The sequence below is a fragment of the Panthera leo genome, chromosome B1, assembly GCF_018350215.1.
Source record: "Panthera leo isolate Ple1 chromosome B1, P.leo_Ple1_pat1.1, whole genome shotgun sequence".
NCBI classification, from domain to species: domain Eukaryota; kingdom Metazoa; phylum Chordata; class Mammalia; order Carnivora; family Felidae; genus Panthera; species Panthera leo.
In genome coordinates, this window is record NC_056682.1 from 7,140,584 (window position 1) to 7,162,769 (window position 22,186).

General features: G+C 44.1%; 2 protein-coding genes across 19 annotated transcripts in view; one reads left to right on the forward strand and one right to left on the reverse strand.

The window, feature by feature from the left end:
* Positions 1-2,076: 2,076 nt before the first annotated feature.
* DEFB109B (defensin beta 109B) overlaps positions 2,077-22,186 on the forward strand; it is an 85,255-nt gene continuing 65,145 nt past the window's right edge. For 4 of the 12 annotated variants that reach the window (XR_006201419.1, XR_006201417.1, XM_042934204.1 and 1 more), the window contains exon 1: positions 2,077-2,164. The gene's annotated coding sequence lies outside the window, so the exon portion shown is untranslated. Of the gene's footprint in view, positions 2,165-13,951; positions 14,083-14,864; positions 14,945-14,968; positions 15,076-15,234; positions 16,208-17,366; positions 17,515-20,075; positions 20,214-22,186 lie in introns of those variants that run through there. The other 8 variants (XR_006201411.1, XR_006201413.1, XR_006201412.1 and 5 more) reach the window with 7 other exon arrangements.
* LOC122217337 (zinc finger protein 705A-like) overlaps positions 12,582-22,186 on the reverse strand; it is a 32,078-nt gene continuing 22,473 nt past the window's right edge. For 4 of the 7 annotated variants that reach the window (XM_042934200.1, XM_042934197.1, XM_042934199.1 and 1 more), the window contains exons 4-8: positions 17,796-17,881; positions 15,892-16,018; positions 15,071-15,166; positions 14,503-14,585; positions 12,582-14,058 (exon numbers count right to left, since the gene is read on the reverse strand). In XM_042934200.1, coding sequence (XP_042790134.1) covers positions 13,414-14,058; positions 14,503-14,585; positions 15,071-15,166; positions 15,892-16,018; positions 17,796-17,807 — 963 coding nt within the window. In that variant the 5' untranslated portion in view covers positions 17,808-17,881 and the 3' untranslated portion in view covers positions 12,582-13,413. Of the gene's footprint in view, positions 14,059-14,502; positions 14,586-15,070; positions 15,167-15,891; positions 16,019-17,795; positions 17,882-18,463; positions 18,501-20,319; positions 20,495-22,186 lie in introns of all 7 variants that reach the window. The other 3 variants (XM_042934202.1, XM_042934201.1, XM_042934203.1) reach the window with 3 other exon arrangements.

Below are 22,186 nucleotides of genomic sequence, written 5' to 3' on the forward strand. Positions count from 1 at the left end.
TAAGAATGTTCAGCGATGTGGAACTGGTTACTCGATCCTTCATTTGAACCTTGAGAAACACTATGTTTTCCTTACGATTTCCAGGAGCAGAAAACGCCAAGACCCAGGGTCGGTTGGTATTGGAAAATATGGCAAATGAGCTTTGCTTATTTGACTAAACTGGTGCTGTTGCTCGGGAACTTTCAACACTAGTCTTCGTTTGCTTTTGATTGTAACACGTTACTCCTACCGTGGTTGTTATCACTGTTGGGAGAAATGGATGCATTCACACCTGATGCACCCCCCAAAGCCAGCAGGTGGCGCCAAGACCCTTCGTTTTGGCTCCGGATTGCTGATTTCAGAGTGCCTGGGGATCTGAGGGGAACCAGGACCCTATAGAGCCCAGGGGACATGTTGGCCCCTCCCAGGCACTCACTGAAGGAGTCCCCACATTCTGGGAAGGGGGTGTTGAGTGAAGAAAGTGACAGGATGATGAGCATGGTGCTTTGGAGGGGAACAGCGTTTCATGGGCTCATTGGCTAGGGGGAGAGGGGAAAATACAAGGACAGAGAGGAGAGGGAGAGAAGATCTGGATTTAGTTACAAACATTCTGTGAAAATTATCGCCAATGTCAGTGCATCCTATCAGGAGACAAAGGAGAGAGTGATAAAAAGGTCTTATGTCGTGACTTTAATATAATAATATATAAAATAATGCATAGATATATGCATAATGAAGTAATAATAGAACTAGAATCAATGAATCCTTGAGTTGCAATAAGCAAGTTTGCTGCGCACACACTAAATATTCACTCTGTGATCCAAGAGCACTACATGCATGCAACCTAGAAGGAGGCACAGGGGTATGTTGTTATAAAGCACACTATGTAGTGGGGAGACACTGGCTGTTTATGATTCATAGCGATACATTGTGCTACTACATTTTTTAAAATAATGGGAATTGGTTGCTCGTTACCACATATCAACTTGAGGAAATAGTTTAGATCTTGCTTGTGATTTCCATAGGCAAAAACAAGATATAACCAGACCAAATTAAAAATCAGGTAAATTAAGTTCAGCATGCTTCACTAACGTGGTGTTGTCTGCTCATGGACTTTTCAAGGCTGTTGCCCATTTGTTTTGGGTTTTTAACAGGCTTTACTAATACCGTGATTATTTTCAATATTAGGAAGACCACACTAGCATCCGCACCTGTTGCATACGTGATGGCCAGCAGGTGACGCCAAAACCCTTGGGTTTGGGCTCCAGGGAGCTGAGAGTTTGGCTGTCAGGGGCTGAGGCTGTCAACCTGAGGTCCTGGGGGGAACTAGGACCCCTCAGAGCACAGGGGAGCCGCAGGCCCCGCCCAGGGACTCAGTGAAGGAGACAGCGCGTTGTGGGGAGGGGAACTTGAGTGAGGACAGGCAGAGAATGTGTGTGACGCTTTGGAGCTTCCTCGAATCTTTTATGATTTAGGGCTAATGGTGGTGGAATAAAAATCAGGACAAGCAGGAGAGGAAGAGGGTTTATCATAAATTGTAGACATTCTCAGTAATGTCCATAGCAGTTTATTCAGTCCATAGCAGTTTATTCAGTATATTCAGTATATTCAGTCCATAGCAGTTTATTCAATTTGTGGCATAGGAGGACATGAAAAAAATCAGATGTAATATATAGTGTATAATAATAACATAAATATGCCACAAGTGCAACAATGATAGAAGTAAAGTCAATGAATCACTCCATTCTACTTCGTCAAAATTGCTTCTGGACACACAAAAAAGGCAGCTTCTGACCCTGTGGCGCCGCTATGTAGCATTGATGTGAGTCAGGTGTGTATGCTGTGATAAGGCAGTTTCTCTACTGGGAAAGCAGTGCCGGTTTATTCTTCACCATCTGGGCTCTAGTGTGAACAGCTGCATAAGTGACAGGGAATAGCCGATTGCGTTTAGGTAACCAATAACCAATGATCACCAGGGGTGCTGTTGTCCATCCATGAGCGCAGAGCTTCCTGCGCTGCGCCCTGAAGGCCGGCAGGGGGCGCGCCGACCCGCTGCCCCTGGCCCGCGTGGAACGCATGCGCATCTGCGCATCGCGCTCCTGCCCTAGACGCTAGCCCGGGGACGTGTTCCCTCGGGGGGCGATGGACTAGGCGACACCAGGGACTACGAGGGACGGTATCTGCCGTGAGTGACGTCTCTGTGCGGCCGCACTGGTGGGAGGGGGCTGTTGCGGGATGTTTCTCTTAAATAGCGAGAGAGAAGCTCGTTGTTTATCCGCACCGCCCGGCGTGGAGGCTTTTCCCAGGACGTATTATCCGGGCGTGCCCGTTCACCCACGGCCTTTGGGTGGAAGTCACAGCATGTTGTGGGCAGGTGCAGGGATTCGGGATTGTTTCGGGGGATGTAGGGGCCCTGGTGCGGCTCCGGGGTGCACACGTGCACGGTGGGGAGGGGTCGCGCAGCCCCGGGACCCCCCAGGCGGGACGAGGACCCTGCCGCCTTCGCTGGGGGTGAGCGCCCGAGGTGCCTGGTGCAAGGTGTAAACGTTTTAACCCCTCGTGTGTCCTACGCATTAAAGCACAGGGGAAAGATACGGGGAGTTTACAAAGTAGGTGCCTTAAACCTGATACCACGGTTTTCAGTGTAAATAATGGCTTAAATCTGTGCTGAGATAAAGGCCGTATCTAAATGATTTGCTTAATTGGACGGAAGAGCCCTTGATAAAGAAGGGAGCCATGATGACATTCATCTTGATTGGCCTCCAGTGTAAGCAGGGCCTGCCTTTGGATTATTAAGTACGTGAGGTTATCAGCTACGTAACAAGGGAATAAGTCAGCTCCTGTTGGAAGAGACAGAAGGAGGCTCTGGGTTCCCCCCAGTGTGGTGACCGCGTGCCCAGTAATGACGCAGTTTTGGTGGTTTTGCCCTCCGGGTTCTTGTGGGTCGCGGAGAAAATTTTCCTCAGGCGGGTGCAACGTCTTTTATTTTGTCAAGGAATTTTAAATTTGCTGACAATTGTGTATTCAGATTCTACGGCACAAATAAGTGAAATGCTTAGATCTCAAATATAACAAAATGAATACAAATTTGCGTGCCGAAAACGGAAACACCGTGAAAGGATATAAAAGAGAGTGTTTAAAAAAATTTGTTTATCTATTTATTTTGAGAGAGAAACAGAGAGCACGGGCGGGGGAGGGGCGGAGAGGGAGGCTGAGAATCCCTAGCAGGCGCCGTGCTGTGACCTCGATGACCTGAGCCGAAATCAAGCGTCACTAAACTGGCCAAGCCACCCAGGTGCCCCTCAGAGAGAGTCTTCACAAATCATGTTCATGATAGGCAAATTCAGTATTGTTAACATGACACATCTCCCCAAATTTGTCAGTAGATTCAATGCCATCTGAATCAGAATCCCGGTAAGTTGTAGATTTTTAAAACCGTTTCCAACGTTAGAATAGCTTGCACACTTAGAGAAAGTCGAAGATTCCTCACCCCCTTCGGCTCATTCCAAAAATTAACCCAAAGGGCCATCGCGATTAGAGAATGACATTGGCGACAGAACAGACCCATAGGTAAATGGAACAGAATTGAGGGCCTGAAAATAGACCCATAGTCACCGGAGCTTGGCCTTCGGAGCACAGCGGTACAGCCGGAGGGGGGGGTGGGGTGGATTCTTTTCCGTAACAACTGCAGCAACTGTTCGGCCGCGTGGAGAAATGAACAGAAAACCCACCACACGCTAGAACTTACATAAACTTAAAAGCAAAATGCAAACTTAAAAAATTCTGGAAAAAGAAAATACCTGCTTGAACTTGGGCATAGAGGTAAGTTTTTGTATACAACACCAAAAGCATGATCCATGAAAGAGAAACATCGATAATGGCGAGTTTCATCAAAATTATAATGTTACTCTGCAGAAGATTCTGCTAAGAGAATGGAAAGGCTTCTGCAGACAAGGAGATCTTTGCATAACAGATACCAGAAGAAAGGATTTGTATGGAAAATATGGTAAAGACTCATAACACCTAAAAAGAAGAAAATTTAAAAAAAGGTAAAAATGAGTAGAGTTCTGAGGAGAGATACCAATACAGAACTTAGATAGCAAATTAAAATACAGAAACATCCTCAACACCACTCACTTTTAGGGAAAAGCAAATTAAGTGTGTTACCACTTACTACTGCACATTAAGATGATGCTAAAATTTAGAAAAATTCACAAAACATTCTGCTGACCAGCCTGAGGAACCACGAGGACCTGTGGTGGGAAGGAATGTGACACAGATACTTTAGAAGACAGTCTGGCAGGTTTCTTACAATGTAAACATGGTCTCGTCTCATAATAATTGTATTTCTAGATATTTATCCATCTGGACTGAAAACTTATACCCACACCATAACAGCACACCAATATTTATAGCAACTTTATCATGATGGCCCCAAACTGGAAGGAGCCGACACGTCCTTCAATGGGTGAATATATAACCAAAACGTACAACCGTGAAATGGAATAGTATCCAGTGATGAAAAAACAATGAAGTATGAAGCCACATGAAGACATGGATGAAGGTTACATGCATATTTCTCAGTAGAAGCCAGTCTGAAAAGGACACATACTATATTATCTCTATGATCTTGGAGAAGATGCAAAACTATAGAAATGCTAAATAGATGAGTAGATTCCCGGGATCTGTGAAAGGAGAAGATTGAATAAGTGAAACATTCTAAATGACTCTTTAATGGTGGTTACCTGCCCCTATGCATTTGTCAAATCCCTTACGATTTTACAGCAAAAATGGTGAATCTTAATGAGTTTAAATTTGAAAATAATCCTTTGGGAACTAGCTTAATCCCAAAATGGAATAAGAATGTTACAGAATGAATTTGCTAAAAAGTATGAAACAAAGAAACTGTAGGTGGAGGAAGGATGGGGCTGGCCTAAGTAACTTGGAATGAGTGGAGTCTGTAAGACCAAAACCAAAAGGAATTGTTACATAAACAGTGTACTCAACTTGATAAAGTTCTTTCCCGGGGAGGTACTAGTTAACAATTCTGAAACCACTATACACATGAACTGGAATTTAACAATTAAAAAAGGATGGCGGATAGCAGGAGCCAGGTACCTCACTTTTAGGGTAGGAAGTTAGAGATAAGCATGGAAAGGAGGTTAGAATAATCCATGTTGGATACATCACTATGAACTAGTGCTTAGCTTAGCACAGATACAGATGACTTTCATAAACAATATTTATAGTTGGGTGTATATTCGTAGGTTAGCGCGTGCACACACACAGTTCCTTGCACTGTCCACTGAGAGGGTCAAGAAGCAATGGCACTCCGTAGCAACAAGCACATTTAGCTCTAGAACCTGGGTTTAATACTGGTCTCCAATAGGATGAACCAGGGCTCCTCAGAGAAATGGCTGATATTAGGACTGGGCAGGAAATGTACAGACAATCCTGAAGAACCTTGAGTTTCTAAAAAGGAAGTTAATAAAACAAAAAATAAAGATGAGGTTAAGCCAAAGGAAAACAAGAGCCGAATTAAAGATCTCCTAATGCCAAAGTTGAAATACTTTGGACAACAAAATAAAGTAGAATTGAATTCTGATTCAAAGTATAAAATCTATAGATATGAATTGATGTGTATACATGAATGGGAAAGAATAGATAGTACTCATACCAAGAGCAAAAAAGTAACTGATTCATAACTTTGTTCTTCAAGGAGGTGGAACATAACTCCCCACTCCTTAAATGTGGGCTGTATACAGTGACTTCCTTCCAAAGAGTATGAATAGTAAGGACGGGAAAACAAGTAAATTCACAGTGGAGAAATCTGACAGCACTATTAAGTCATTTTGAAAGCATAGAGCCTTGATAAAGAAGTAATGAAAATGGCTATTTACCTCTGTTATCTTCCTCTCAATACCAAAAACCACAGACATTCTAATCATGGGGGGAAAAAATCAGATAAACCTGAATGGTAGTTCTAAAGACTGTCAAAGTCATCAAAAACCAAAATCTAAGAAAATGTCATAGCCAAGAGGATCCTAAGGAGACATGATGAATAAATATGATGTGATATACTAGATGGGAGTCTGAACAGTAAAGATAAACCTACAGAAGTCGGAATGACGTATCGACTTTAGTTGATGACATATTAATTCATAAATTGAGTCAAAAATGGCATAGTGGTGCAAGATGATAAGAGAGGGAACTGGGTCTTAGGTATAAGGGAAATATCTTTATATTTTTGCAAATTTTCTGTAAATTTATTCTGAATACAATCTATTCCAAAATTAAAAGTTTATTAAAACTCCATTATAATTTTCTAACACTTACTTACATATTTGATTACTCCTACTGTTAATAACTCATAATTGACAGTGTACTAGTCATATTATCTATGTTTTTAATTTGGAAGAATTTTGACATAGATGGGTAAATAGAACTAATATGTGATTGTGTATTGCATATGTTTTTTTTGTGTATGTGGTTCTGGTATAGTTGAGTTTATGTGTCTTACTCTCTAAAAATAGCTTTTCTAAGAGGGTCAGCATTCAGATTTTAAAATTCTCTGTCATATCTTGTCTCAACATTTCCAAAGGCTGATTTCAAGCACTTCTAATGGTGAATTGATTCATTGTAATTGGCATCCTTACTCCAAAGGATTCTTGTTCTTCTGTGTTTCCATACACACTTTTAGCACAGTCAAATCTATCCAACTAAGAGAAACTTGTTAAGGTTTGTAAGAGTGTAAACAGAATGTAGCACCATGAAGATCTGATAGCTTTTCGTAGTGCTTACCCAAACAGGAGAGTTTTAAAAACATTTCATCTGAGTTTCGTAGATGGTGGTTTGCAGAGTAACAAAAAGTAAAAATGTCAGACTATTTTGTAAAAGCTTCCAGATGCTGTTTTTTGGGGGGGAAAGAAATACCTCATAGTGTTATTGGAGGCCCAACCCTAGAAATGGTTGTAACTATAGTTGGCCTTACAAGCTACTATTAAGTTGTTATAGCTAACGTAGTTAATGATCACAAAAGATTTGCCTGTTATGTTTAACAAAATTCAAATGGAATTTCTAATGAGGAAATCACAGTAGGCCTCAAATACTGTTAAGAACATATGAAGCACGGGCACCTGGGTGACTCAGTTGAGTGTCCGACTTCAGCTCAGGTCATGATCTCAAAGTGCGTGGGTTGGAGCCCCGCCTCAGGCTCTGTGCTGCCAGCTCAGAGCCTGGAGCCTGCTTCCGATTCTGCCCCTCCTCCACTCACACTGTCTCTCTCTCTCTCTCTCAAAAATAATCAAACATTAAAAAGATATTTAAAAAAAGGACACAGGAAGCAAAATACATTTCATGCTTTTCCATTCTGCAACAGGAGTCATTCATTATGAACAATATACTAGATTATAAGGTATGTTCACATAATCATAAAATATCAACAGTCAAAATAGTTTATTGACTTTACTGATATGAAAGAAAAGCTGGAAATGATCTTATTATGAAGAAGTTAATGAAAGATGATTTTGATATAAAAGCGTACCTGGCATGAGCCATGACAACAGAGCAGCTCTGGCAAGTGTATGCAAGGGTGGAAGCTGTTACCACCCTGTCTCCCTACACCCCATGGTTATGGGAGATCTGTGCTCTGCTCAGCTCATTATTTGTATGCAAAATTTATTCTGTGCATTTAAGTAGGGTAGTCTTTTTAAATAGTGTACAAACAAAAGGTCCCCATTTTTTGTGTGTGAAATTGGTGAGCAGGTGGGATGTTCTCATGGGTTTGAAGACTACTTGACAAACACACAAGATGGGGGATCAAGCCAAATGCAGTCAGGGTGCTTCCTTCACAGATTAATGGCATCGATCAAATTAGTGACATGTATCAAATGTGTATGTTCAGAATACCATACTACAGCGATTAGTTGCATAGAAATTTATAATTAGCATAATGTGTTGCTTTAGCATGGTATTAGCATGGTATTTTGAACAATGTGGAGACATTTAAGAAAGCTTTCCAAGGAAACATCTCAATTTTTAAAAATATATATTCATGGAGTTCTTCTAGACCAGCCATGTTTGTAAATGCGTTACATGATTTAACTCATCTGTTCTCAAAAAAGCCTATGAAATATTATCCACAATTAGTAAATGGTTAAATGATTTACTCAAAGCCCCACAGCTCCTAAATGGTAGACGTGGTCTTCAGACAGTGTCTGGTTCTAAATATGTTCCTGTAACCTCTGCCTTGTACTGCTGCTTCTCAAGCTAAGATCTGGATATAACATCCACCAGACTCTGAAGTCAGAAATAATTCTGTGTTCATCTCTGCATCCTGAGCTCTCAGACCAGTGCCTGGTATGTTTCATGTACACGGTTTTGATGAATAAATGAACACTCAAGGAGAATTCTCCAGAGAAGTGATACACTGAAATAAAACCTGTACTAGAGACATGAAAGCCAAGTATTGTGAAAGGTCTCAGGGTCCAGGACCTAACTTGGGCTGATAGAATTAAGACCAGTTTTATGGAGTGACATGTGAGCAGTGTTTGAAAGGTATTAACCACAAGAATATTTGTGTAATGTGGAAAACAGCCTTGCCAAAGCTCTGAGTCTTGAATTGAGTTCTCCTGCTGGGTGTTAGTAAAAGATACCAGGAGAAAACAATGTTAAGTTCCTCTGGGAGTTTGTATTCTACTTTTGGAAATGGAGGTAACTAAAGTATGGAGTAGGTTTAGGGTTCTACTAAATTTTTGTCCTGGGAAAACAAAAAACAAAAATCCAAAACTGCGGCAGCAGGGTATTTCCCATAATTCTTTCTTATAGGCCATAGATTAAGCTTTCCGCAGAGAAATGCACGCTAATAACTTTTTATGTTGTAGTGTGTCTAGAAAATAAAGGTAGGGGTATTTAAATATGTTATACCATGATGATGTGTGTTGTCTCTAAACACAAGGCAGTTAGTTGGGGTCTTCAGGAAGTAATAAAATGAAACTGAATCCTTGATAAATTGTTGGTTATTCGGAATTTGGACACAACAGATAGCATTCCTTCTACATATTTACCTAATGTTAGTAAGATTTTTTAGAGAGTAGAGGTAAGTTAAAATCTTCAAATGCCAGGGGAAACAGAACTGGACTAGGAAAACAAAAATTGCAAAATTAAGTTGGAGAATGAGCTATTGATAGTTCAAATAATTGGGGGGATGCTTCGTGAAGAACAAAAGCTAGTTGATTTCAGTAAAACAGCAGTGTGATGTTCTAACTTGCCCACCTACTTTGCCACACTCCCCAGCTTTGTGGCAGCCGTGAGTGGCCCACGTTCCCCACGCAGCCTTCTGGTGCCAGGGCAACGCAAACGTCGTTCTCAGGGAATCGTAGTTGTGCGTTCGGATCCGTCTGGGGGCTCCAGGAGGGACGGGCTCTCCTTTTGCGATGACCTTAGAACTTTCAGGGGGCTGAAGGACCCTCCTGGCTGGCAATGTCAAGAGCGTCTCAATGAAATCTACTAGCTGCACTTGCAGGGATTGAGCACAGGGGCGGGAGGCAGGCGGACCAGGGAGCCCCCGAGGGAGGATGCTGGGAGATAAGCCTGCCGAGCGCCGAGGCATCTGAAGGCCACGCTGGTGCCTGCGGTTGGACACGTGCTGGGAAAACGTGTGAGGGCACCACAAGAGTCCACCGTCAACACTGGAGCAGGTGCAGGGAAGGGTGGGACAGGGCCGACGTCCTGCCCAAGCCCTGGAGGAGAGCGCCTACAGAGTCAGTCTGCCGTGACTGGCGCCGCACCGGGGTGTTTTGGCTGCGGTTGTTGAAGGAGATCGGTCTCAAGTCACGAGGTGACCCCTGAGCTGACAGAACAGACTTCAGGGCCACACACGCCCAACAGCCGTTACAAAGAGTTGAGAAAATCACTGAACAAGTGTAGTAACAACAGACCCTGGGACGGTAGGAGAATCTGATTTCTGAGGACAGCTTCTAATATTCAAAATATCCAGTATTCGGCAAAAAATTATGAGTCACGTGAAGAAATCAGAAGGTATACCCCACCCTCGGGAAAAGAAGATCGGACAGATGCGGTCTCTGAGGAAGCACAGACCGTGCACGTGCTGGACAGAAGCTTCAGAACAGGTGTCTCCGTGAGGCTCAAAGGATTGAAGGAAACCAGAAGAACGTTATTTCACCAAGTTGGGAGTTTCAATAATGAGACAGAAGTTATAGGACGGAATCAAATAGAAGTTCTGGAGCCGAAGAGCACAATTCCGAAGAGTACAATGACAAAAGGCTCCAACCCTGGATTTGAGCAGGCAAAAAAAGTAACCAGTGAACACGAAGAAAAATCAGTTGAAATTATCACCTTGTTTATAAATGAGCCAAAGATGGTCTCTGTATTTTTTATTTCTTTGCAGCAGACCAGGCCCATGAGCTTAAAAACCCACCAGTGCCAAACTCGCATTTTTACACCCAATTGTTGTAAACAGCTCGGATTAGCAGATTTTTAACCATTCAGAGCCTGCGTGCTGTGCATACTGACATTGCACCTGCTAGCCACTAGCCATAAAGGTAAACCGTGGACCGTCCAATCCTCTCAGCGCTGCTAGCCCCCCGTAGATGTGACCCGGGGACTCCCCGTGTGCGAATGAGACTTCATCTGGACGCGAAGATGGCTTTCCCCCCGCCCCGCCCGGAGCTCTGTTGCCAGCTTCCCCTTCTGGGTGGTGGCCCCACACGGTTTTCCTCTGGAAGGAGTCAACTTGTGAGGGACTTCCCCTTACAGCAAGTTGTCAACGTGCCACCCAGACAAAGCTAGTTGTGTCACTCCATCACCTTGTAGTCATGGATTTTCCTTTATCTGCCCTGAAGTCCCTTGATCTCAGTACAGCGGCCCAGCACACTTCCATCCATAGGTCGGTGGAGATAAAGCCCCTCGGAACATGAGATCCTCTCAGAAGGGGGTGTGTGCGTTAATCTTAGGGGTCCCAACTCTAGCACAGGCCCCACCCCCAGGAGGCACCAGGACGGATCCCTTCCTTCCTGGAGACACGCTGGGGCAGAGGGTGTGTGATTCCCAGCCGAGCCACCAGAAATGGTCTCAAATTTAGTTGGGGCTCAGGATTATAGCTAAAATCAACTGTAGCATGGGGATAAGGTACATATTGTTATAAACAGGTGACATATAATACAACCTGTTTATATTTTTAAGAATGGTTATGAAATATTTCAATATAAAAATAGGGCAGAGGGGTAAATTCACATCTCTGCTTATGCAATGTTCCTGGCAAATACAAAATACCTATTACCTGTAATAACAACTTGGTGTATGTAGAACCGAGTTCTTAGTCTTTCCAGTAAGTCTGAAGATGAAAGCAGTAAGCTTAATTCTGCCTTAGAACTGATGAGTCACAGAAAGGTTCAGTAACAAGATCTCACTGGCTGTGACAGTGGAAATGAAAACCCATGAGGTTTGTCTCCAGGGTCTGAATTTCTAATCACTAATTTGTCCCCTTCATACCTCCCTGTGTCCCTGCCTGATCACAGACCTGCCTCTCCAGCCTGGGTGCCAAGATGTTGGACACTGATTGCTTATTGTCCTCGCACATGACTCACCCTGGCTGCAGGGTAAAATCACACTGGTGGATAATTTTTAAAAATGATCTGGGGTGCCCGGGTGGCTCCACTGGTTGGGCGTCTGACTTTGGCTCAAGTCACGATCTCATGGTTTGTGAGTTTGAGCCCCGCATCAGGTTCTATTCTGACAGCCCGGAGCCTGGAGCCTGGAGCCTGGAGCCTGCTTTGGATTCTGTGTCTCCCTCCCTCTCTCTCTGCTCTTCCCCCGCTCATGCTGCCTCTCTCCCTGTCTCTCAAAAAAAATTTTTTTAACGATCAGTTCCACCCAGAGATGTGCTCATTTAATTGGTCCCAGGCTAAGATTTTAGGATTGTGGCAGCTTGGGAAGAGAACATCCCCCCTTGAGGTTTAGGTCCAGTATTAGGGTTTGTTGAAGGGCAGAGCATTTCCAGGGCCTGGGACCAAAGCTGGGGAGACGGCCCCTGTGAGAACTTTCATTTTGTTTGGAGAAGAGTATGTTACATGTATGCCAAAGTCTTCTGTGATGTCTGACAGGTTAGGGGATTTTATGGTACTAGTTTTCTTTGCAGGACTGTTTGGGGGTACACGGCTGTAGCTCTGGAGCGCAGGTAGGCACATAACTCAGGACTCACTTGAGCAGATGTTAGGTATGGGTGTGGGTTGAACTCCTACCCCCAAAGAAGCTTCGTGGTTGGTCTGGAAAGACCACTGCCTGTTTCCCTGGCCCCATGTGGTCGCCTAGGGGCACAGGCAGGAGACAACCCTGCAGCTTACACTAATGTCCAGTAGGGTCCTGCCGGGCCGGGCCGAGTGTCCCTGCTGTGTGCCACCAGGGCGCAGGAGGCAGCTGACGGTGACACGTTGGAAAGAGCGGACCTGATCTGTGTGAAAAAAACTGCTGGAGAAAGGGGGAGACACGGAGTCCTGCTGAGTCTCACCCACGTACTGAGGAGCGCAGGCTCGAGCCCCTGTTTACAACCGCGCAGAGAAAACTAGAACTTCACCAACATTAGATTTTTCAGCAACAGGGTTTATTGTTTAAATATTTACAAGTAATAATCTACTGAAAAAATTTAATTTCTTACAGACTTCTGCATTCAGTATTCCCGGATCACCTTACTATTTTGCAATTACATGCCACATTTTCCCCATGAATATTTTCTCAAAATCCTGAACTATTTGCTAAATTCTACGTCAAAAGGCTCTTTTAGAGGTTTTTGTCCCCCGACTTAGTTTTCTGATGTGAAATCTAGCTGAAGTTACCTCTGCTTTGGTTTCACGACTGATGTCTCCTCAGGGTAAGAACTTTAACGTTGGTTAAGAAGGGAGTGACCACTGGATTCTCCTCTGCTGGTGACACTGCTCTGTAGGGTCTGTGTCCTCACACGCGCCACGGGGCTTCTCTGTGAGCCAAAGGGTTCCCGTGAGTCTTCACCGCGGAGTGACTTTTGGTGTTCCTCAAGAGCGTTCCTCCTCTTCCATCTGGGGCGAGCGTCTACTCAGACCTCACTGAGCTTTCTTGGGCGCAGGCCCGGTGCCCGCTGAGCGGCGTGCACGGTGATTACCGACCTCGGGCTTCTCCCGTGCGGAGGTGCCGAGGCCGAGAGCCGTGGCCGCTAACCTGTCCCTTCCTCGCATTTACAGGGTGAGTGCGCTCGTGTCGCCTGCGGTCGGAGCACTGACCGAAGGTCTTGCCGCGTGGACGGCACACGGCGGATTTCTCCCAGAGAAGTTTGCGTGAGTCCGACGAATGAGACCGAACGACGTGCGAGTCCTGTGGCGCGTTTCAGTGTTAACCGCTGTGGTGGACGTGGCGCCCGCCTTCGTGACAGTCGTGCCACGCGGGTCATGTGAGGTCAGGACATTTGCCGAAGGCATTCCTAATTTTCTCTCCGTTGTGGGTGCCCTCGTGTCGTCTCAGGGCGGAACACTGGCTGAAGGCTTTCCCACAGAGGTGGCACTCGTACGGTTTCTCCCCAGTGTGCGTTCTCTCGTGCCGTCTGAGGGCAGAGCATTTACTGAAGGCTTTCCCACACAGGTGGCATTCGTACGGTTGCTCCCCCGTGTGCGTTCTCTCGTGCTGTCTGAGGTTGGAGGACTGGCTGAAGGCTTTCCCACACAGGTGACACTCGTACGGTTTCTCTCCGGTGTGAGTCAGATTGTGTTTTCTAAGGTCAGAGCTTTGAATGAAGGCATTCCCACAGAGACGGCATTCGTAGGGCTTCTCTCCGGTGTGCGTCATCTCGTGTCTCCTCAGGCTGGAGCAGTTGCTAAAGGCTTTCCCACACAGATGGCACTCACATGATCTACCTCTAGTGTGAAGGTGCTTGTGTTGATTAAGGTACGATTCACTAGCGGATTTTTGACACTGTTTACTGACACAGGGGGTCTTTTCTGTGGGAGTCAACAGATGCCGAGTCACCATGAAGCTGCGAGTGAAATCTTCTTCCAAGTCACTGCATTCAAAGGGATCCTCTGGCGAAGGAGACTTCTGCTTTGGGGAAAGAGGTGGAAGGTTGGTAAAGCTTTGCCTGTGTCCATACGTTCCCTTCTCTATAGGAATAGAAATCGTTCAGTGATGGTCTCCAATCAAAATTCAGTATTACTTGCATACACATGATAGGTTACTCCCCTGCATACATGAAGATTTTCCCTTTTGTAGCATCCCAACCGCAGAGCTTATTACCTGATTTTAGAGACCTTAACATGTTTCAAAGACTAGGCATATGATCAGTGTTTGTGAACTTTTGATCAATGTTTAAAAACTTTTTCTTAAAGATCTCAGGTTTTGGATTTGAGCTCAGATTCATTAAACCTTTTGCTCAAAAACAAAAGGCTTAATCCCAATTTAATGTAAATTAGGCTATTGTGCTCAATTACTAACATCCTATTTCCAGGTCTTTGAGTGAGCTGGGTGACTACCCCTGGAACTCACCTCTGGCGTGACCGTGGATGTGTCCTTGCTGCTGATACGCTGTGGGGCTATCATGTCTTGTTCTTTAAGGGCACTTTCCCCACCTAAAACAATTGAAAAAAACACAAATATTTCGAATGGCATTAGGGGAATGAAAATGTTGAAAAGCACCAAGACCCATGGGATTAGGTTTCAAAAATCAGCACTTTGACGGGGGCAAATAAATCAAGGGATGGAATACTCCAGGAATACTAAGTAATTGGCAAGTGAAGATTTCAAATTGAATTATAAAAAAATTCTAAGGGAGAGAAGTTGGGTAGGCAGTGTGAGTTACTGCGTGAAAATTTAACTGTGATAAGTACATGAATATGCTCTCCCTAAAGCCAAAAAAAGACAGTGGCAGGAGGAAACATGAACCGTGCCTGTCACATGAGAGGAATAATGGTAACTGAAGAATTCTGCCCCAGTGTCCTTCCTCGCATTTTAGGAAGCATCCCTCACTGGACAAGACCTTCAGCTGGCATTTCCAGGAACATGCTCCCTACTGAGTAGGCACATCGCCTACTAAGCACAGGTCCCTGCGGCTCACCTGGACCCTGGCTTTGGAGAGATCCGCTTCCTTCAGCCCACAGCTCTTCTCCCTGCTCCAGCTGGAAAATCACATCTGACTGGCAATGTTGGTACCCTGGTCATTAAAAAAAGGTACATGGATTTTGAATTCTGTGCCGATAAAAGTCCTCTCCTTCCCTGAAGCTAGTAATTATCATCAAGTCCAGGACAGGCTACTGAGGAAGGACAAGGACAACACTGAAGTTCACCCCAGGCACAACTTGGATAGAAAAGAACACTGACATCCAGACAGTGTGTTCACGACAGTGAAGACCTCTGGATGCTGATGTCCGTGCCCAAAGCTCAAAGAACGCCAGTCAGTCAGTCTGCATTTCACACTGAATATCTCCAGAGTGGGTTGAATATTATTTTCAAACAGATACCAATAAACATAAGCTCTACAAGAATAACCAAGTTCTATTGTTTTCATTAGTCTGCTTTCAACTCTTGCCACAGTGACTAGAGCAGAATAATTATTTAGGAAATGTTTAATCAGCTTATTTCTACATTCAGAAATACTGAGTTCCCAGTTTTCTTTGTGTTAGAGACTGAGTAGCAACAAAGACATTAAATTGTGGCTAAGATTACATTCTAGTGGGGTGACAAACTAGATGGAGCAAAATACAAAGAAGTAACTTATTTTTCAAGGAAGGTCTATGAAAGATTCAGGGAAGAGTGTGGAGTGGGTATGTCGAAGCTATTCCAGATCCCTGTGGACGGACGGACTGACTACCTCCCGACCCACCCATCTGTATACGTATACATACGTACAGATACACACATACGTACTGGCAGACTCACCCAGGGAGACCAGATGACGTATGTTTTCCAGCATCACATCTCTGAACAGCTTTCGCTGGGATGCATCCAGTAGGGCCCACTCTTCCTGGGTGAAGTCTACAGCTACATCTTCAAATGTCACTGATTCCTGAAACATCATGGATATTCCGGTTTAGACCGAGCACTCCCAACAGGCGTCCAGAGTAGGAGGGTTGAGCTGACAGCTCTGAGGAAGGGGGCGGAGGTGCCGGGTGTGTCGAAAGATCAAACTGAACGTGGGGTTCCGTCAGCTCATTCTCAGTACCGGATTGGCAGCTGCCTTTCAGATTCATCACAGAGATACATCCAGTCTGAAGCAATAAAACTTCTTTATAAGGGGGTATCATGTGAAGCGTGACATAATATTACCTGGAACTTAAAAAAAAACAACAACAACTGGTATTTCTAGGGGCTCCTGGCTGGCTCAGTCAGTAGAGCAGGTGACTCTTGACCTCTGGATTGTGAGTTCAAGCCCCACACTGGGTGTGAAGCCTACTTACAAAAGTAAATACATAAAATAAAGACAAAGTCTAAAATAAAAACTGGTAATGATGGTTTCTGATATGTGATTATAAAACTGGCACTTGAAAATTAATAACTAAAACTCACTTTCTGGTAATTTCAAGTAACTTGACCGACTCACTGTAAGGCAAACAATAACCGTGACTTGTCTCTTTAAACCATGACGCCATTCCCATAGGTAAACATTTAATAAACTGTTACGAGTACTGGAAGACCTGATAAACTAATGTACGAAGTTCTTCCTATCTAAGTAAACATGTATTAAATGTAAGCCATTTGCCTGTTACTCCTTACATTGTCCCAAGAACCTTGAAACTGTCTCTAGCATTCTTCAAAAATGAACAGGTTTCATAAAGAACTTGGTAAAAATAGTGTCGTCTCGCTCATCTCTCTATAGGACGCAGATATTCATAATAAAGGACAAGGTCAGAAGGCTCAGCAGCAAAGCCAGGGACCTCTGAGACGGCTGTGCTGGGGGACAGTCCTGGCCTGACCGGTTCTGTGCCACGAGGACTCCCAATCCCAATCTTCTCTGGGACCTCAGACACCAGTTATCACCGTCTCCTATCTGGTCCTTCTGCTAAAGGATAACAGAAGTCTCTTGACTGGTTTTGGTTTATTTAATTCTTAAAAAGTTTCTGCAGGATCTTAAATTGTACTCTACTCCCTTGTCCTGAGTATATAGCCACAGTTATGGAAATAATACTCTCTATACACTAATTGCAACTAAGAAATATTTTCTTAAAAGGTTAATTAATTACAGTAAGGCAAAATGTGTGACTGGGAACATGAATGATAGTGAAAAGTTAGTTCTCTTTTTAAGAGTTTCCAAAAGTACAAATACACTCTATCAAAACTTTAAAACTAGACAGAATGAGTGACTCTTCATGCCTTTTCTGGCCTAAACTTTTCTCGTGCTCCTTTCACACCCAAAGACCCCAACCAGGACCTGTAACACTGGACTGTCAGAACCCACCTCCCTACTGGACTACAGTGTTGCCCTCCTGGCTCATCTCTTCATCACAACCCTTTACAAAGGACCATTATAGCCAACAGCGTGATTAGTGAGTGAATCATTTCCCGGTAAGGATATGGACTAAGTTAGAGAAAGAAAACTTCTTTCTTCTTTTCTGTAAATACATAAGCTTAATGGAGGCGAGAGTAAACTAGTGTGAGGTGGAAAGGTTATTAGTTACTGAGGAGTTCCTGACCCATTAGAACCATCCCAGAGTCCTGGGGAAATTTCACTGGAGCTCGAATCCCTGAATACTTCCTGACTGCACCTGGAATATCTGTGCCAATGGGAAAATCCCGCCCGTCAGATGGCACAAGGGTGTAAGCGGAAAGAGGTGATCCCCACTCACCAGTGGCTGCATTGCCAATAACCCAGGTGCAGGTGTCTTTCTCTGGGTCCTCGCTCACTGGCAGTCCAAGCACTAAGCAGGCAAAGCTGAGGACGGAGAAAGAAGCCATGAGATGCAGTCCTGCACATAATGTCCAGTCTAAACTGTCATGAAGCCCTAAACCTTCACCTGGATGTGACACTCCCCACCCAGCCCCACCAACCTGCAGCGCACTCTACAAGAAATGCAGAGGACTCGCCTCCTCTCCCGTGGTCTAAAGTTAAGAAGACTGACTACAGTTGCTAAAAAAACAAAAACCAAAACCAAAAAAAAAAAACATACAAATATAGATGTCTCAGGATAAGACCACTGAAAGTATTGAGTGTATATGGCAATCGGCCCACGGCATCCAGAGTTCTTCAGTTCCCTCTGTGACTCCAGAGTGTGGGGATCCTGGACTTCGGCCGCACGTCGAGTTTGATTTCCATCTGGAGGTAAATACTCGACTTTCTCAGATTTCCTTATTCTCCTACACAAGCAGTGGTTGTCCAGCATCCATGGCAACCTTCTGGAGCCACACTGCCTTTCTGCTCTCCCTCAGCTCCACCTCTGCGATCTGCCCCTCCCAGATGTGGATGTCAAAAAACTAAGTTTGTTTTATGATAGGATTACTCAATTCAAGGACTTACTCCATTTGGAGAGATCAGTGGCACTCATTCTGCTCCCCTGCATCAGAAAGGAGGAGTATAGGAGTCAGAGCGTTCCTGTTATGTACTGTCCCAACCCTCCAGGTCAAGGACATTCAGGTAACTTGGAATGGCTGGGGTTCAGGATATCTAGCTACTCTTTGATTATTTTAGCTAAGTGGTAGCACAAGACCTTGAAATCCGATTCTGTATGAATCTTCATTAGCTGCACTATCCTGCATCACACACACACATACACGTATACGTACATGCACATTTACGTATATACACAAATGTGTGTGAAAGACAGAGTGAGAAAGCCATTTATAAACTGTAAATTCTCCCCTAAAATACCAATAATAATTAAATGTATTTCATGGGAAAATGACGACAATGTGTCATAAGCAAAAATAGGATAACTCACCCATTTGTACCTGAGGTCCAGAAAAAGAGGGAAAAAAAGGAAATTTGTATCAAATGTGACTCTGCTTGGATATTTACATGATCCACTTATTTAATCCTCACAATAAACTGGTGATTTTAATTGATTTACTAATTTAACAAAAAACCCGAAGAGAAGAGGTTCAAAACACTTTCTGTATTTTAATCTTGCTCTGCCTGTCTCCCATGCTCAATCCTTAAGAATCACACCCCATGCCTGCGTTTAACCTGGAAAATCATGTCAGTTCTGACTTAATGAGAAGCCCTCCGCTGTTACTACAACGCCCTCTTCCTACTTTTTCAAGAAACACACCCCACACTCAGGTCTGTGTGCGTGGGAACCGACAGCAGGTGACTTCCGTGCACCTGCCTTTTCTGTGGCCAAATGTGACCCACGTGGCAAAGAAGCCGATCCCTGCCTAACACCAGCACCACCACTCCTAGGGCTTTTCCAACCTGTCTGGCATCTCTACCTTGGAGAAGTGAATCATTCTTCCACGCTCCATAAATACTTCAAATCTGCAGGCTCTTCAATCTACACGTTCTCCCCTTTCAAAAGACACGATTCTTCCCTACTACAATACTGTGTTAGTTTGCTCAGGCTGCTGTAACACGGTACCGCCAACCGAGGGGCTTAAACAACAGAAGTGTGTTTTCTCATGAATCTGGCCGCTGCACGAGACCAAGGCCTCCCCACCCAGTGTGCTCACAGCTGTCCTCTCCCTGTGTCTCCACACTCTTGCTTGGCACACATCGGTGACATCAGTCCCTCTTCCTGCAAAGACACCAGTCAAACGGACTCCGAGCCCGCCCCACTGACCTCATTTTCCCTTAGTTACCACTTGTGAGGCCCAATCTCCAAATACATTCTTAGGGTTGGGACGTCAACATTTGACTTTTGGGAACACAAAACTCAACCTATAACAGAGATGAATTTACATACAGTGACATTCTGCCTCAGTTTTCCCCACAAGTCCTACATTCATGCCCACTGGTTATTTTTTTCTATCAAAGTGAAGTCCTGTTGCCTCTAAGGCCAGTGTGTCCAACTGAATTCCTTTCTCCTGTTTTGTTCAGAACTATATTATGAACTCTCCTTTCCCCAAAACATGTCCATCTCTCCACAATCACCTATCTCCTCATTGACGCTCATTATCTCTCTCGTAACTTGAAGCAAAAATCTCCTCTGGACGGATTTTCTCTCCAGCCCCTGGCCTTCCATCCTCCCTTCAGAGCCGAACCGGAAGTGCTGGTGTCCCTCACTCACGTCGTCCCCTCCCTCCGACTTACAAAGACCACCAATGATTACTTTGTAAGTACACGTTGTTAATATCACTGTCTCCATAAATAAATCCTTACATGGAAATGAGGAGGAGTTAAACCCTGACCTCCTTTTCTGAACATCTTGCTGCCGTTACCTGACACTTTAAGTCTCCTCTACAATTGGTCCTTCTCCCATGTCCTCTGCAAAGAATTCCTCAATCCTGTCGGAATGTCTCGAGACTTCACGTGAGCTCCTGCTCTCCTTTTATACCGTGTCCTGGTAGGCTCACGCATTTCTTCAACTGCTCCACATTTTTTCTGTTGCTGTCCCTAAATTGAAAGTAACCAATTTCTTGTCTGGATTCCATTTCTGAATGATCACCTCTGCCTGCAAACGTACATACACCTAAAATGAAATATTTCCCAGGACAGTAACTCCACCGCTCGAAACATCAAACGTATTCCTCGTCTGTCTGAATCTTAGCTAATGGCTCCATCTGAGTGTTGGTATTGTAAATGCCTTCATCCATCCGACAAACACACTGCTATTATTTCTAAACTGGCCACTGGTGTCATTCTTCATTTCCACCTCCATCCACGAACGTCCTGCCCCATACTCTTCCTCCTCCAGTTTCAGTCTGCATCTCAATTATACAGAGACACTTTCACTAAACTCCAACCAGAGTAAGCCTCTCCCTTGCCCTCCGCCTTGACTTAAACAGAACTGCTGCCCTTTCAGGTCCCTCATGAAATTTGTTGTTATATATTTACTTACTTATGCTGTCCTCTCGATGGTCTAAATGCGGAAAAACGCACCTATGAATGGTAGAGTTAGGCAAGTCCCCTCTGATCGTTACATCTGAATTATGAAAACAGAGAAATTCTATGCCCACAGTAAGGAAACCTCCCCCCAAATGCCTGTGGTCAGATAAACCATCATTTTCTGATTATAAATTCCTCTCTGAAATACAGGAGTCAGTCTTTTCTGGTATAAATTCTCTCCAGTACTTCCCCAGACCCAAACAGATGGAAAAGCTAACAAAGCCAACTCTTTGAGGATGCAGCCACCACACAAAGACCCTCAGAGTTTCTTTCTAGTTCTAGACAGATCACTCTTTCGATGGTGATCCGTCTTTATAAGCAGTTGACAACGTCATCAGTAACGTAAACCAAAAGACATACCCTGGCCAGTCTGGATGACAGTCAATATAAATCTAATTGAGGCATGCGTTTTTTTTCTAATTAGGTAAATCATATAGATGCAGTTAAGGAAAAAAAGATGATGCTTTTTTTTTGTTTCTAACAATACTTTTTAGACTCATGTTAGGTTCACTGCAAACTGAGCATAAGATACAGACAGTTCCCATATACCTCCTGTCCCCACAAAAGAACGGCCTTCCCCACTATCAATATACCACCAGAGTGCTACATTTGTCACAATTCATGAACCTACAGTGATACATCATTATCACCCAAAGTCCTTAGTTTTATACTAGCGTTCACGCTTGGTGTTGTAAATTCTACTGGTTTTGAAAAATATACAATGACATGTATCCACTGTTACAGTATCATCAGAAGATTTTCACTGGCCTAAAAATCCTGTACTCTGCCTATTCATCCCTGCCCACCACCCAATCCCTGGCCACCACTGATTGTTTTACTGTCTTCATAGTTTTACCTTTTCCAGAATGTCATATAGTTGGGATCATACAGTATGTCTTTTTCAGATTGGTTTCTTTTACTTAGTAACAGGCATTTAAACCTCCTCCATTTTCACTGGCTTAAAAGCTCGTTTCTTTTTACCACTGAATAATTTCTACAGTTTGGCTATACTACGGTTATCCATCACCTACTGAAGGAAGGAACTTGGTTCCTTCCAAGTTTTGGCAATTACAAATAAAGCCGTTCTAAAACAACCACGGGTAGGTTTTTGTGTGGACCTATGTATTCCAACTCATTTGGATAAACAAGAAACATGACTGCTGGATCACATGGTAAGAGTCTGTTTAGTTTTGTAAAAAA